At 38.1% G+C, this 14,718-nt stretch overlaps 2 protein-coding genes across 2 annotated transcripts in view; one reads left to right on the top strand and one right to left on the bottom strand.

Moving 5' to 3' along the window:
• PLCXD1 (phosphatidylinositol specific phospholipase C X domain containing 1) overlaps positions 1 to 3,662 on the top strand; it is a 14,313-nt gene extending 10,651 nt beyond the window's left edge. The window contains exons 5-6 of the mRNA XM_031058377.1: positions 310 to 493; positions 2,101 to 3,662. Of these exons, the coding sequence (XP_030914237.1) occupies positions 310 to 493; positions 2,101 to 2,396 (480 nt within the window). The 3' untranslated portion in view covers positions 2,397 to 3,662. The remainder of the gene's footprint in view (positions 1 to 309; positions 494 to 2,100) is intronic.
• A 140-nt stretch (positions 3,663 to 3,802) lies between these two features.
• Positions 3,803 to 14,716, bottom strand: GTPBP6 (GTP binding protein 6 (putative); the record flags this gene model as incomplete). Its single annotated transcript, XM_005422715.2, has 10 exons — positions 3,803 to 4,513; positions 4,814 to 4,966; positions 5,277 to 5,425; positions 6,745 to 6,953; positions 8,287 to 8,445; positions 8,891 to 8,961; positions 9,664 to 9,794; positions 11,291 to 11,361; positions 11,787 to 11,924; positions 14,641 to 14,716. Coding segments are annotated over 10 exons (1,299 nt in total), but the record flags the coding sequence as incomplete, so codon positions are not given.
• Between the last annotated feature and the right edge of the window lie 2 nt (positions 14,717 to 14,718).

Here is a 14,718-nt window from a genome sequence, read left to right as displayed (position 1 = left end):
CCTCCCCTAACAAACTTTCAGCAGTGGCTTGTGCATGAGGGCTGAAACAGGGATGGTTTCCTGCTATGCAGGTGTAGGACCTTGAGTTGTGGACATGATCATAGCTGAATTATTTGAGGAAAGGAGGAATTTGCTGAAGCTCCCAGGATCATATTGCCCTGCATCTGGTGGAACAGCCCATCACCTACTGGGCTGCTCATTTAAACTCTTTATCTGAACTGAATCTGTGCCAAGGTGATGTCTCACAATATGTGGAGTTAGGGAATGGTGCTGTGTTGCTGACTTCAACCTGGGCATGCTTCCTTTTAGGTGGTGCCCACACTGCGGACCATGTGGCACCTTGGCCACCAGGTTATAGTCTCGTACGAAGAGGAGGTGGAACTGGGGAAGCACTGTGAGCTGTGGCCTCCCATCCCATACTGGTGGGGAAACAAAACCTCCACTCGTGCTCTTATCCGGTATTTGGAGCGCATGAAGCGGATGGGCCGGCCAGGTAGGCATGTGATGGTGTTCGCAGGGGTCTTAGGATGAGGGAAGAGATGAGGATCTGACTCCATGTTTCAGAATGCCTGATTTATTATTTTATTATACATATTATATTAAAACTATAGTAAAAGAATAGAAGAAAGGATTTCATCAGAAGGCTAGCTAAAATAGAATGCAAAAGAATGATATCAAAAGTGTGTGTCTCACACAGAGAGCCCGAGCCAGCTGGCTGTGATTGGCCATTAATTAGAAACAACCACATGAGACCATTCACAGATCCACCTGTTGCATTCCACAGCAGCAGATAACTATTGTTTACATTTTGTTCCTGAGGCCTCTCAGCTTCTCAGGATAAAATCCCAAGGAAAGGATTTTTCAGAAAATGTGTCTGTGACATAGACACAGGCAGTTCGCTCGCAAGAGAGAAGGGGCACTTATAGCCATGCAGAACAAGTAGGAAGCTGGGCAATTGTTGCCTTCTGGGATATAACCACCCTGTGTGTGCTATATGGATACTGTCAGTGTACACACATGCACAGACCACAGAGATTGTGGCAGCCACTTCACTGGTGTGACCCACAGAAAGGGAGCCCTCAGTGCAGATCTGCTCGCTGGAGCAGCTGTGCCCCCCTTATGGGGAGGAGGCTGCTTCCTCAGTCCAGTCTTGCTTTAGGCAGCACAGATGGTGAGAGAAGTGCATTGCACTAGCCTTGTTGTTAAAGGAAGCTCCTACAAGGTTTCTCTCAGGGGACACCTTATCACTCTCTACAGCTACTTGAAAGGACTTGTAGCAAGATGGAAATTGGCCTCTTCTCGCAGGCAACCAGAAGAGAAAATGGCCTCAGGCCAGGGGGATGCTGAGCTTGGAAATCAGGAACAATTTCTTCACTGAAAGTGTGGTTAAGCATTGGAATGGGCTGCCTAGGGAGGTGGTGGAGTCACTATCCTTGGAGGTGTTCAAGAAACAACTGGAAGTGGTGCTTAGTGCCATGGTTTAGTTATCATGGTGGTGTTGGGTCAAATGTTGGACTCGATGATCTTGGAGGCCTTTTCCAACCCTAATGATTCTGTGATATGAGAGCAGTACGAGAAGGGCGTAGCTGCACGTGAACAGCAGCACTCAAGTATGCTGGTGTAGTGCAGTCTGACAGAAGTTCAGTTCAGAACCTGTGACACAGTTTTTGCAGCGAACACACAGGGTGGTGATGGGGGAACTGCTTCAGAAGCACGCTCCCCAGCCAGAGGGTGCACCCTGTGCTCCCATCCCTTGTGGGGGAAGGCTGAGCCTTTGGAAACAACCCTCACAGAAACAGAGGAGTAATTTACAGAGGAGGGCTAGTCAGTGGAGAACCTTTAGACTGCAATGAGTAACTAGACCAAGTTAGCTAAACTGGAATGTTTGGATAAGTGAGTGTGGCTCAGGAATTGTTTAATACAGCATGCAGTTGCAACAAGGGGAAACAGTTATAGGGACATGAAACAATACAGAAGGAGTGTGAAGTTAGCATTTTAATGATCCCCACTGGAACGAGATGTGAAGGTAATGCAATACTGAGAAGTTTCTCTTCTCCTCAAAAGAATATTTAATGTGTCACTTTCTGATTTTTGTTTCAGGAAAATTCTTTGTGGCAGGAATTAATCTTACTGAAAATTTAAGGTATATTCTCGTACACCCATTTGGATCATTGAAGAAAATGACACTCCGAAGTCTTCCATGTTTGAAAATCTGGATAAAGCAGCAGTATCCAGGACCAAAAAGAAAATGTATTAACATCATTGCTGGAGACTTTATAGGAAACAATGATTTTGTCAAAGATGTGATAGAACTTAACACAAAAATTAATCCTCCATTGCTCTGTCAAAGTGAAGTGGAACAAATAGCATTTAATTCTCAGCTTCCCAATCTATGAAAATTTGAAAAGGCTTTGTCTGCATTTATTGTGCCCTGCTGTAAACATCCTGAATCCCATAAAGGTCCACTTAAATTAAACCAGTAATGCTTTCAAGGCTTAGTAGGAAAAGGTCTCTCAACACCATCAGGGTTTTGAGGCCTTTGGACAGAAAAGAGGGCAGGTACCTTGCTGAAGACTCTAAAGAACTATGGCATAGGTGCAATTTCTTTGGAGATGCTTTGATTCTGTAGCAGCTGGCAATACTAAAAGTCCCAAGAACTCAATCTTATTTTTCATAGGACTAAGAAGGAGGAAAATATCAGTAGGTGCACGATTTAGTGGTAAGATTTTATCTTTCTTATAATTGTAAGGACATTCTGCACTAATTGCAACCCAAATCCTTACTCTTTTATATCAGTCTGAAATTGACTTGTCGGTTTTCATAGTTTCTATTAAATAAACAAAAGGAACAGTTTAAAATATTTTTGATATCTCAGAGATGCTGCACTGACAATCCAATTTGAAATTATCTTATATATACACACCAATGTGCTGAGTATCAGTTGTGAGCTACCTTACAAACAGGGTAGCCCCAAAGTTATTTGGAATTTTTAAGAGGTAATTGAATTTGCACTTAGTCGTGCCAGTTCTGCAGGGATAAAGATACCAAAATGAGGCCCTTACACAGTTTGTCTGTGGCAGTTAAACATTTTACTAGGTGTTGCCTAAGTATGCCTTACACTGAAAATAAACACAGAGGAAACAAATTCCTGATCTTAACTTAAACTGCCCTAGAAATACAGATTCTTGGCTTCTATCATGCTCATTTGGGGTTTCACACCTGGTCTGTTATTTAGCTATTCTAGTAGCTCTGTAATTATTTTTCCTCTCACTAAGTAGTTTTTGCCTATGTCAAAACTAAGAGGTTTATGTTATTTCCCATCGCATACTAAAATTCTGTTTTTCTAAATGAACTGTGTAATAACAGATCATCATGAAAGCAAGAAAAATGTCAAACATCAGGACTAAAATAAAACCAATTATTGTGTAAAGTTCACTATGCAACTTCATCCATATACCTCACTTTTGAGATGCACTTTATATACAAAACTAAATTCAGATGTCTGCTAATGTTTGCAGAAGTTTTTCTGCCTATCTTTTGTGCCCTCTTTTTTACCCTTCTTATTCTAATAAAACTTGATCTCTCTCTGTAATATGGAGTGAAATAGTTTGGTTTTTCCTTTCTGTGATGTTGTTTTATTGGTTCTCAGAAGTATTTCGTAACTTAAGAAATAGATCTGTTGTGGGTTTTTTCCTATTGCTTTCCTCTGTGAAAAGGTTTGCTGTACCTTAAATGTTTTCTCCAAGAACTGACATAGTAATAGGTATTGTGGATAAATTACTGTAGGCAAGAAAATTGTATAGGTAAAAGATGTTCACAGCTAACTTTATTTAATGCCTTAATTGATTTTTTTTTTCTTCACTGCAATAAGACATGACAGTTATTTTACTTACATTCACGCATTCTGCTTGAACACAGATTTATCTTTATTATTTATATACAACCAACAATATTTTCTTCACTAACTTTCCTTTTCCAAAGACCATCTGAAACACCTTAACTATAATAAATACTATTTTCTTCTGAAAAAGGCAATAAAAAGCTTTATTTGTATGATATAAGAAACTTGGTACTTTCCTGTAGGTTAAGTCAGATGCCATTCCATGTGTTTGAGGTCCTCAGCTTATAGCCACCAACAGGTTTAACATAAAAAATTTAGTGCTGTCCTGGTACTTGCTGACAAAATTAAGCTCAAAGCTCTTATTGTTTCCATATAGAAGTTTTCTGAAACAGCGTCCATTTCCAAAATGCGCCAAAACCATCAAGTGTGGAAGAAAAATAAACTATTCAGTAGTGAGATTAACAGGTTGTTTACTTTATTTTACATCCTCTCGAGGAGATCAGTTTCTTCTCCTGGAACAGGATGCAGTTTCATGACATGAAAATCTCACTGTTGGGAAAGAGGTTTTTGTATCTGCCAAAAGCAGAACTGCCGATTATCACCTTCACCCTGGCTGTGCCGTCTTCAGGCATGACCTCTACTTCCTGAACTGTTGCTTCTTTATAGAGCCAACTGTAAATGTAAAAGCATATTAGCATCTTAAAAGTATGACACATTGCACAAAATGTGATTCTTGGTCTAGGTCTGAAGGTTCCTATCTAGGTAACACTTTAAAAGATGAAGAGCTTCACTTCACTTCTCTAATGGGGCTATTTTTTGTCAATAGGTCACAAAACATTGATAATTATCTCTGTTATTCTTAACAGAGATAGCAGATTAAAATCAGTATGGTAAGATTTGAGAATTTTCAGACATGAATGATTAAGTGTTTCATATTTCTCCAAGTCCTCCACATGATTTAAAATTATTTACCTTAGCTGAGGTCCCTCTAAGTTGATGTTAACTGTTAGAATCTTCTTCCCTGTTGCTGTCAGTATTTTTTTCTCTATTTCTTGTTTCAGTTCTTCTAAACCATGCCCATGCAGAGCAGAAACAGCTAAAGCATTTTCTTCAGTGGGTTTATACCTGAAAGAAAATTAATTGCTAGCACATTTGTTCATGAAGATTAGGTTGTGAAAATATTCCAAGCACGGACAATTTAACTGAGTTACTTTGTACTGACACCTTCTACAGAGGCCACTTCTTGTATGACTCAAGTGATTTCTTTTGTAATTAAAAGATAATTAATTCTTTTTCAGACCACAGTTACATATGTAAAAGACTGAGAAACACTATTAAATATATTCTGAAGTGTGGGATCTCTTTTCTACACTAAGAATGAAAAAGATTCTGGAACATAAGGAATGTTTAAGTATACTTAGCATCTCTTGCTTACCTTTCTATCAAATCCACTTTGTTATGAACTTCTACCATTGAGTCCAGTAAATGGCTAGGAAGATTGAGATTCCTCAGAACTGACAGAACAGTTGCTTTCTGGAGGATGGTTTCTGGATGAGTAATATCCCTCACATGAACTATCAGATCCTGGCAAAGATCAATACACAACACCATTTACCAGGTTGTAGAGACTGTATACCATTTTTGCATTGCTATTTAATGTAAAATACTTTCCTATCCATTTGGTAATACACTGGCAGATTAGCACTGTAAAATTAACTACTAGACCAGTATTAAACTACTGTTTCTTAGACCAGGATGGAAGAAAATCTGCAGTAGCTTAGCCTTCCACCTCTAGTGAGTACAAACTGCCCCCCCCAAACCTGAAGCAAATGTTTTCAATCAAGCTAGTTACAGAATCAGATTTCAAATAATAACTGATCCATTTTGTTCTAAGCCAAGGCTTTGTAACAGTAAGGCTTCAAAACCACTGAGATTAAAAAGAATGATCTCCAAAAAAAGCTTTCAGAAGAGTAATGGCTGCAAAACTATTTCAAAAACAGAGGGAAAAAACCTCCCTGTTACTTGTAATTCTATTTTTATATTCAAAATATAGAATACTGTCCTTATGCTTAGCTCCCAGGATACTATTACTGATGCCTCACTAAAAAGCTTTATACAAAATTTACCAGTTTCAAGCATACATATAATGTTTGCCATAATAAAAACCAAGCAATCAAACTCAACATTTGCATTCAAATAGTTTAATCATCTTTGCTCAAGACATTGCTTTATACTTCTGAAAAATAATTAGAAGTAAATGACAAAGAGGATGGTTTCAGCCAGCTTTTGAAAGCCCTGCTATTACATGGTTAAGTCTAATCTTTAGCAGCATTCTGGCATCTAGCTACCACTAAATTTCATTACCTTGCATAATACAGGGTTTTTGTTTAAATATCTGTGTGTATGTATGCAGCTTTACACTTTGTTATAGCACAGGAAAACAAACTTTAATGAGAAAATAATTGCTAAAGTACATTTATATTTATTACATGCTGCCTGCATCACATCACAATCACCCACTTGTAGTTCTACAGGCAATCTTAAGTTAAAACCAGGTAATTTCAGATGCTTTAATTCATTTTTAACTCCCAGGAAAGCTAGCCTTGACTCACTTGGATGCACTGTTCAGATATTTTATCAGAAAAATCTGGTTTAAATATCATGAAGATAGACATATATACTCCAAATAAGCCCTTTCTGAAATCCCTTCGTAGCTGTATGTTCTGCATAAATAATCAGAAAATTAGTTTATTTTATTTACATCATTATCTTAGGAGTTTACTATAGTCAGCCAGATACTTTGCTAAGAACAGCATGTCAATTAACTTCCCCTGTTTTGAAGGAGTGAGGATTATCTAAAATGAAATTATTTCATTTCCCAATTTTTATAGTTGACTACTTACTGAGTAAGCCACTTCTTCTAGTGTAGCTGAAAATGACTCAACCAGATTATGCGGAAGATCAGTCAGAAACCCAATGGTGTCAACATAAATAACTGGCATATGTGAGGGCAGACAGCCAGCATGGGCTGTAATATCCAGAGTGGCAAACAGCTGATCTCTGGGTTGAAGTCCTGCTTCCCCAGTCAAGGCTTTGATCAAAGTAGTTTTTCCTAATTAAATAAAAAAAGGACAGTATTTTAATGGCTTGTTCCAAGTAAAATTTAATTTACAAGGCTCAGGTGAAATGTATGATGTAACATATGTTTTTACATCTATTTGAGTTGTTTAATTGCAGCTTGTGATCAGCTATCTACATGATGTTAGGAAATCCACAGACAGTCTCACATTTTATAACCTGGAATTGGGTTTAAGGTCACATATGTAATCACATACTGGTATCTACAGCTGTGCTGTGAAATCACAAGATGATCAGACTCATTTGACCTGCAAAGTGACCTACCTACATCTCTCACCTGTAAGACTCTCTGAAGAGCACTGCCATGACAGCATTAGGAAGCATGCACTTACACAGTCCTCAGTGCTTCTGTTGTCAAATGAAATAAATTACTTGCTAAATAAAAAAAATAAAGATAAGTGCTAATAATATATACCTTATTAGGCTGAGGCCTTTACTGGGCATTTCCTCATGAACATAATAATAGAGACATTTATTTGAGTCAATGAATACTTCATATAATTAGTCATTAAAGTGCTCAGTATATAGCCTAATTAAAGCATTTCAATTATGTGTATGCCAAACTGTTTTATATCTATATATATTTGAATCTTCAGTTGGAAAAGTATGGAAGTATGACATTTAAGAAAAAAATATAGTATAATCCAAATCTTTGAGTCCAAGATAGTTTTGTTTTTTTAAAGAAGTTGAATAAGAAAATGAAATTGTCTTAAGATAATCCAACCTGAAAAAAGTTTCTAGTCCAAAGTCTATGCCTTGAATAAGAATTCACTTGCGTAAGCTAAACAACCACACCAAACCAAAAAAAGCAGAAAAAACCTCTTTAGCTTTATTTAGCTTCTCCTAGGAACACATCTCAGAGTGCTACACATAATCCATGAAAAGCTACAGTGCTCCTTAAGCAGATTTCTCAGATCAATAGCCAACTCTTAATTGTCTTCCTATGCCTCAAGTATTCATGGTGATCTAAACACCCATGTACTTTTCTGTACCCATTCTGATCAAGTAGTAGAGATTCATATAAAGAGACAATAACAGTGCAGTCTTTAGCACTGTATATAAAATCTTTTTGACACAATAGGTGCTAGGCATTTCTCCAAAACATGTCTTGGAGACTGAAAAAACCAAGCAGCTTAATTTGCTTTCCTAACTACATCCTAACTGACAAATATTCATTACACAATTACAAAAAACTAATTAAAATACGAAGCCTATACACACACAAATGAGAATCTGGCTAGAATTTCTAATTAAAAATTAGACAATATAAGCTCTTTTGTGTTATGATTTCAGGAGGTTTTGCTTACCACAGTTGGTATAGCCCATTACTGAGACCATTGGGAACTCGCATTTTCTGCGCTGAGTTCTAAGTAAAGCCCTTTTTCTCCTTAGTTTCTCCAGGGCATTCCTAATTTTAAGTTCCCTTTCTTTTAAGACACGATTCTGTGTTTCTAGAAATGTTTCACCTGAAAAATACAAATGAGTAATTGGCAGAACAGCTTACATGAGAAACTGTATAGCAAGTGATGTATTTGGAAATCAAGTGAGTTAGCACTAGGGCTTGTGAAGTTAAAAATAAGCCACTAAAACTATGTATTCTTGCCTAAAAAAGTAAGTAATTATAAAACATATGCTAACCACTCTAAAATATCCATGTACACTTATGAAAAATCCCTGTGGCAAGCAAACAGTTTATCCTTCACCACTTACTGACCAAAAAACTTGACCAGTACAGACCCAAACCTTATTGTTTAACTGACCTTCCAATAGATTTTTGTACATTTGTTTAATTAGATGCAGAGCACTGTTTTTCCTCCTGACCTCCTCCAAATAAAATAAGATGGAACTAAATTTGTTTAAAAGCCATGGAGAAAAAAAATCATCTAAATCATGAGATTATTTAGAATTTACCTGAGCCCATGATGTATCTTGAACCTCCTCTCTGCTGATCTCGCTGAGACACCTCGTTTTTCAGATTTGACCTGGCAGCAGAGTAACAGTTAATTGGAAGGAATTTTTTTAAATCCAGTTATACCAAAATACCTAAAAATTGTGAAGCAGTAGTGTTATTCTGTTAGTACAAATAAAACCACTAAATGACTGAGTTGTAAATAAAACCTGCTCATTGCAAGAAGCCTGGAGAAAAAATCCCCAGATTTTTCTGGCGCAACTGTAGCTTGAAAAAGCATACAACTCTTTTGGTAAACTCTAATTGCTATTCTGAAATTTTAAAGAGCCAACTATACCTCTAAAACATCCACATAACTCACACCAACTGCCATGTATACATTTCTATATCACAGAATGCAGAAATATGGAAAATTTAAATACAAATTAATCTTCCTTGTTTATAGCTTTCCTTATTACATGCAACAATTTTATATATGGGATATACATATCCAATTCCTACATATTCTTGCAATCCATCTTGTGTCTTAGAAAGAACTGGGACCTTTTCATGAAAAATACCTTTTGTAAGATTATTGAACACATTCTGGTTTTGCCTGTCAGCACTGCAGAAGCTTAAAATAATGGCATTCTAGTAAATAATTCTGTGCTCTAATCAATCACTGAACACCCTATGTATTTTTTCTTTACAGTAAATGTTGCTGGCTTTTGTTACTGTAAAGAAATAGTCACTAAACCATGTAGATATGAGTATGTGATGTGCACAGCCCAGGTACCTGAGAAGTGGAACTTCAGCCAGTGCTACCTGCAGTTTGGCTTCTTTGGTCCGGGCATTACAGCGAAAAATGTGAAGTACCACGGTGTATCTGTCAAAGACTGGCATGCCCCAGGCACCTTCTAGTTCTTTCTTTAGCCATGCAAGACAAAATAATCGAGATGTCTTCTGTCCCCCACAGTATCTCTAGATCAATTCCTACACAGCAAGTACAGTTAGTTAGCTGATGGACACTTGAACTCAGAGGAACTCAAGATTCCACTGCAATGGATGGGCAATCATTATAAGCATGCAAAGTCAAAATTTGGTTGACCAGAAAGAGAGGAGTTAAAGAGAGTTTAGAAAGTAGAACTTTATGTCTAGACCCAACAAATTCAGTGAGAATCTTTCCATTGCCTTTTATGGATTCTTGCAACAAGTCTTACAGCATAATATCTCAGAATCAAGAACGTCGGTAGTTAAATCCTTGTAAAAAATAATTATGAAATACTGGAATGGGAATGGCTAGGGATAACATAGGAAAAGAAAAAAGATTACTAAAACTTCCAAACAGAGAGAAATGCAGGAAAATTATTTCAATGAAACACTTAATAAATCCAACCAACCCAAACTCCTCACCCTTGCTCTAATTCAGCAAAAGACACTTAAAATATGCAGTAGTTCCCTTATGCCATCTCTAAAATCCAGAATGCTTGTATACATGTTCTCAAATACTTTCTTGAATCAACCCTGTTTAATTTCTCTTAAGAGCTATATTCATGAAAAGAATTTTTAGCAAATCTAGTACTAAAAGAACTCATACTGTAAAATAAAAAGTTTTCCTAAAAAGTAGGAAATTGAAGTGAAACATTTTCAACTTCCCTTTCACCAACAAATGGAAGCACCTGTTAGAGATATTTGTCATCTCTTCATTTTATAATCAGGGAAAGCATTCAAAACCACCAGCAAAGCATTAATGTTTGCTTGTAAAGTTTGCATACACTTTACACCCTGCATGATACTGCACATACTAAAAACCCAAAAAGTTTTTATTTCAGTTTGTCCATGGATATCTGTAGTTCAGGTACCAATTGTTTTACTGCTAGTGTTAAAATACTGAAGTATGCTGCACCCCTCAATGCTTCTTTTAAGGGTTAGGAATGAAAGTTTAAGTATTTGAAACATTCAACTATAAGCTTGCTCTGAATTTACACCTCATATTCAAAATACAATTCAGCATCCACAGCATAGGGAAAAAAATATGCTATCCATTATAAATATAGAAACTTGAGCACATAGCTAATCCAAAATATTGACATTCTTCCTGACAAAATCTGTATTAACACCATAATTTTGTAAAAAACACCTTGAGCAACGTTTTCAACATTTTAAAAAGGGCTAGTGTCAAATGTGGGAGCAGAGTCTATAATAAATTGTAGTAAGCTGCTGGAAAATTTCATGCACAAGCTGGAAACATATATCAACTGGACAAATGCAATAGGTATTAAGATTCTTTTCAATAAAACTCAGTCCTGGTGCTTCATATATTAACATTTGCAAATTCAGAATCTTAACCCACCACTTCTAACATCAACAGCTTCCAAACAATAGTGATGCAAAGAATATGATTTGATATTATGTTTAATTACCTTTGTTAGTGAAGATATTCTTTCCACATTCAAGAAGACAGCTGTCACATGGGGCAATTTTTTAATCTTTTCTAAAAGATGGATAATGATTGCAAAATACAGTGTTAAATGTCAATTCTCTTTTTAAAATGCCCAGCCTATAAACCATTTTGCACTGAGCAGAACGCTCATAAAACATCAAATGGCACCATAGTCTTTGTTCATAGAGCAGTTTCAATTGCTACTTCAGTACTGTGCCAAGAACAGCATCAGTTTCACTTATGTCAATCACATAAAGTTACAGACTAAGTTGCCTCACACATTTTTAGTGATCAGGGGTTATGTCTATTCTGCATTGCTTTGTAACCTTAAAAATTCTTTCAAGTTTGCCTGGAAACCTGCATGATAGATAAACAAAATTCTCCCTCTCTTCAGCTTTCACACCTATCCTCGAACAGTTAGTCTGCAAAAGTCTTCTATTTAGAGTGATGCAGTGCTGAAAGATCTCAGTCCTTACCTGTCAAAACCTGAAAGTTTCCTTTGCCAAAAACAAACTTCTTGTTGGGATTTTTTGTAGGAATAATTATTTTATCTATAACCGTCCAGTTCTGAAGAGTATCTACAAGAGCAACGGCTTCAGCAACCTGTAATTCAGCTTCAGGAACATAACAAAAACAGAAAAAAGAAATAAATATTACAATGTACCACCATAACTCTGCTCAGATCTCCAATAACTACTGTACATGCATGAACATGGAAAGACTAAGCTACACTGAAATTCTTTTAACCTCTAGCACAAGGAGCACAGTGTTTTACCTCTAATCAGAGTAACTGAACAGTTTGATGCAATTTTATCACACAAAGTGTCTTTCTGACAGTATAAATTATTTCTGTGGTTGTTGGCTTAGAATAATTTTTAATTGTATTGTAAGGAAAGAAATCACAAAGCTTTTTTCCTCATAACTAGCTGGAAAATCTATTATTTCAGATGAGCACAAAGCCACACAATTAACACTTCAGTGTTTTGCAGCAACAATTTGGGAATTACTAATACAGCATATCCTGCTGCTAACTTCACAGCCACTTATGAATAAAGGACCAAAACTGGTTTGTGACTTGCTTTGTGACTTGCTAAAACCAGCAGATTTGAACCCTGTATTCTGGTTCATCAATTACTTTTGAGTTTTTACCATCTACACTGCAAAGCAATGATTTTTGAGGACTTTGTGAAATCACAAAGACTACACAAGAATATCAGATCAGCAACTCTAGTCTTGATATGCCAAACTTTTCCTTTTCAGAACAAATCTGTAAAGTTTCCCTAGACAGCAAAACACAATTTATATACTAAATAGGTTACACTGATCCAAGAGGTAACATAATTTTAAAGATAATCATGATCCACTTTTCCCTCATATTGTTCATGCTTTTTGTAAAATACACAGATTTCTTGTTGTATCTGTGGTGCTTAAAAAATCATTCCAAAACATTTGTTCAGATTTCAGGCTCTAAGGAGGGCCTAAATAAATGGAAAGGAACCACTGCTATTCTTCTGTATGTTTGGACAGAAAGGTGTCTTCATATTTTACCTACTTTTCACTTGAAAAATTATGTCACCTCAATTTTGAAAAGGTTAAAAGCTTTATTTTGCAATGTGAGAATTTAGCAGCACTAATAAAACTAAACATGATTAAGGTTCATCACATAATAAATTGGAATAAAAGAATAAGTATATACAAACTGTCTCTTGCCATGCAGAAGAACGTGGACAGGCTCAAGAAGTGGACCCATGGAAAACTAGTGAGGGTCAACAAGTGCAAGGTCCTGCATCTGGAGCAGGGCAAGCCCCCAGGATACTGGTACAGGCTGGGATGGACAGATCACAGCAGCCCTGCTGAGAAGGACTCGGGGGCGTTGGAGGATGAGAAGCTGGACATGACCCAGCACTCTGAGCAAGCAGCCCAGAGAGCCAAACGTGTGTCCTGGGCTGCATCCAAAGCAAAGCAGGGCAAGGGAGGGGATTCTGCCCCTCTGCTCTGCTCTGGTGTGACCCCACCTGCAGTGCTGCATCCAGCTCTGGGGTCCCAGCACAAGGTAGTCATGGACCTGTTGGAGCAGGTCCAGAGGAGTGCCACAGAGATGACCAGACAGGTGGAACCTCTCCTATGAGAAAAGTCTGTGAAAGTTGGTGTTGTCCAGCTTGGGGAAAGATCCTGGGAAAACCTTTTTACAGCCTTTTAGTACGTAAAAAGGGCTTATAAGAAAGATGGGGACAGACTTTATAGCAGGACCTGTTGCAATAAAATGGGGCAGTGGTTTTAAACCAAGAGATTCGATTTGGATTTGATATAAAGAAGAAGTTTTTTACAATAAGAGTGGTGAAACACTGGAATAGATTGCCCAGAGAGGTGGAGGTCCTATAAACATTCCCTGTGAACATTCAGGCCAGATTAGACAGGGCTCTGAACAAGCTTGTCCAGTGGAAGACGTCCTGTATGATTGCAAGGGGTCAGCCAAACCATTCTATGATTCTATACATAAAAAGCTAACTTAAAAGATGCTTTAATCCTTTACGTTGCAACCTTCTAATTAGAGAAGTGCTCAAAGAGAAGCATCAAGTTTATAATGTATCTTAATTGTGTGTGATTAATGCTTATACATTAGCTAGTTACAATTTCTGAGAGAAACCTAAAAAAAAAAGTCCTTAGAGAGGAATTATTGGTGCATCACTAAGTAACTGCATAAAAGCACTTAAGTTCCTGAGAGGATTTATACAGGACTTCAGTGCACTCTCTTCTCTGGACAGGAGTGTATTGCTGCTCTCCAGCCAACTTCTGGGCAGCCCGAAGGCCAAAGGACTCCAGCCCACCTGGGCAGGCAGCAGGGCTGAGGGCAATTAACATTGTGCTAATAAGGGGGACACCTGACTGCTTCCCTGACCAACCTGCACTGCGGCGCTCTGCTGTCCTAAACACAGTCAGCATGGTTTGCAAGTCAACGCACAGACCTGCCAGCACTCACTAACAGCTCATCTTTTAAAAAGCTGTCAAAGAAAGAAAGAACGACCGAGACCTTCCATCCAAGCTTGTCCTTGGCAAGCCGCAGGTCGCGGATTCACCGCTGTGACAGCGGGGCCACTTCACGCTAGCGGCACAGGCACAGAATCAATTGGGTTGGAAAATACGTCTGAGATCATCCAGTCCAGCCTATGACCGAACACCACCATGTCAATAGCCCATAGCACTCAGTGCAACCACCAGTCTTTTCTCACACACGTCCAGGCACAGACTCCACCGCCTCCCAGGGCAGTCCATCCCGACCCCCCTGATGTACAGCTTCCTGCGAGCCCGCCCGCCCCCGCAGCCCCGCACCCGTGGTGAGCGGCGACTTCTGCGGGCCCCACTTCACCGCGGGGTGCACGACGGCAACGCGCTGGGCGCCGGGCCCCG

Source organism: Geospiza fortis, unplaced genomic scaffold (assembly GCF_000277835.1).
Source record: "Geospiza fortis unplaced genomic scaffold, GeoFor_1.0 scaffold366, whole genome shotgun sequence".
Taxonomy (NCBI): domain Eukaryota; kingdom Metazoa; phylum Chordata; class Aves; order Passeriformes; family Thraupidae; genus Geospiza; species Geospiza fortis.
The sequence above is the reverse complement of the archived record's forward strand: the minus strand, read 5'-3'. Positions and strand labels throughout refer to the sequence as shown.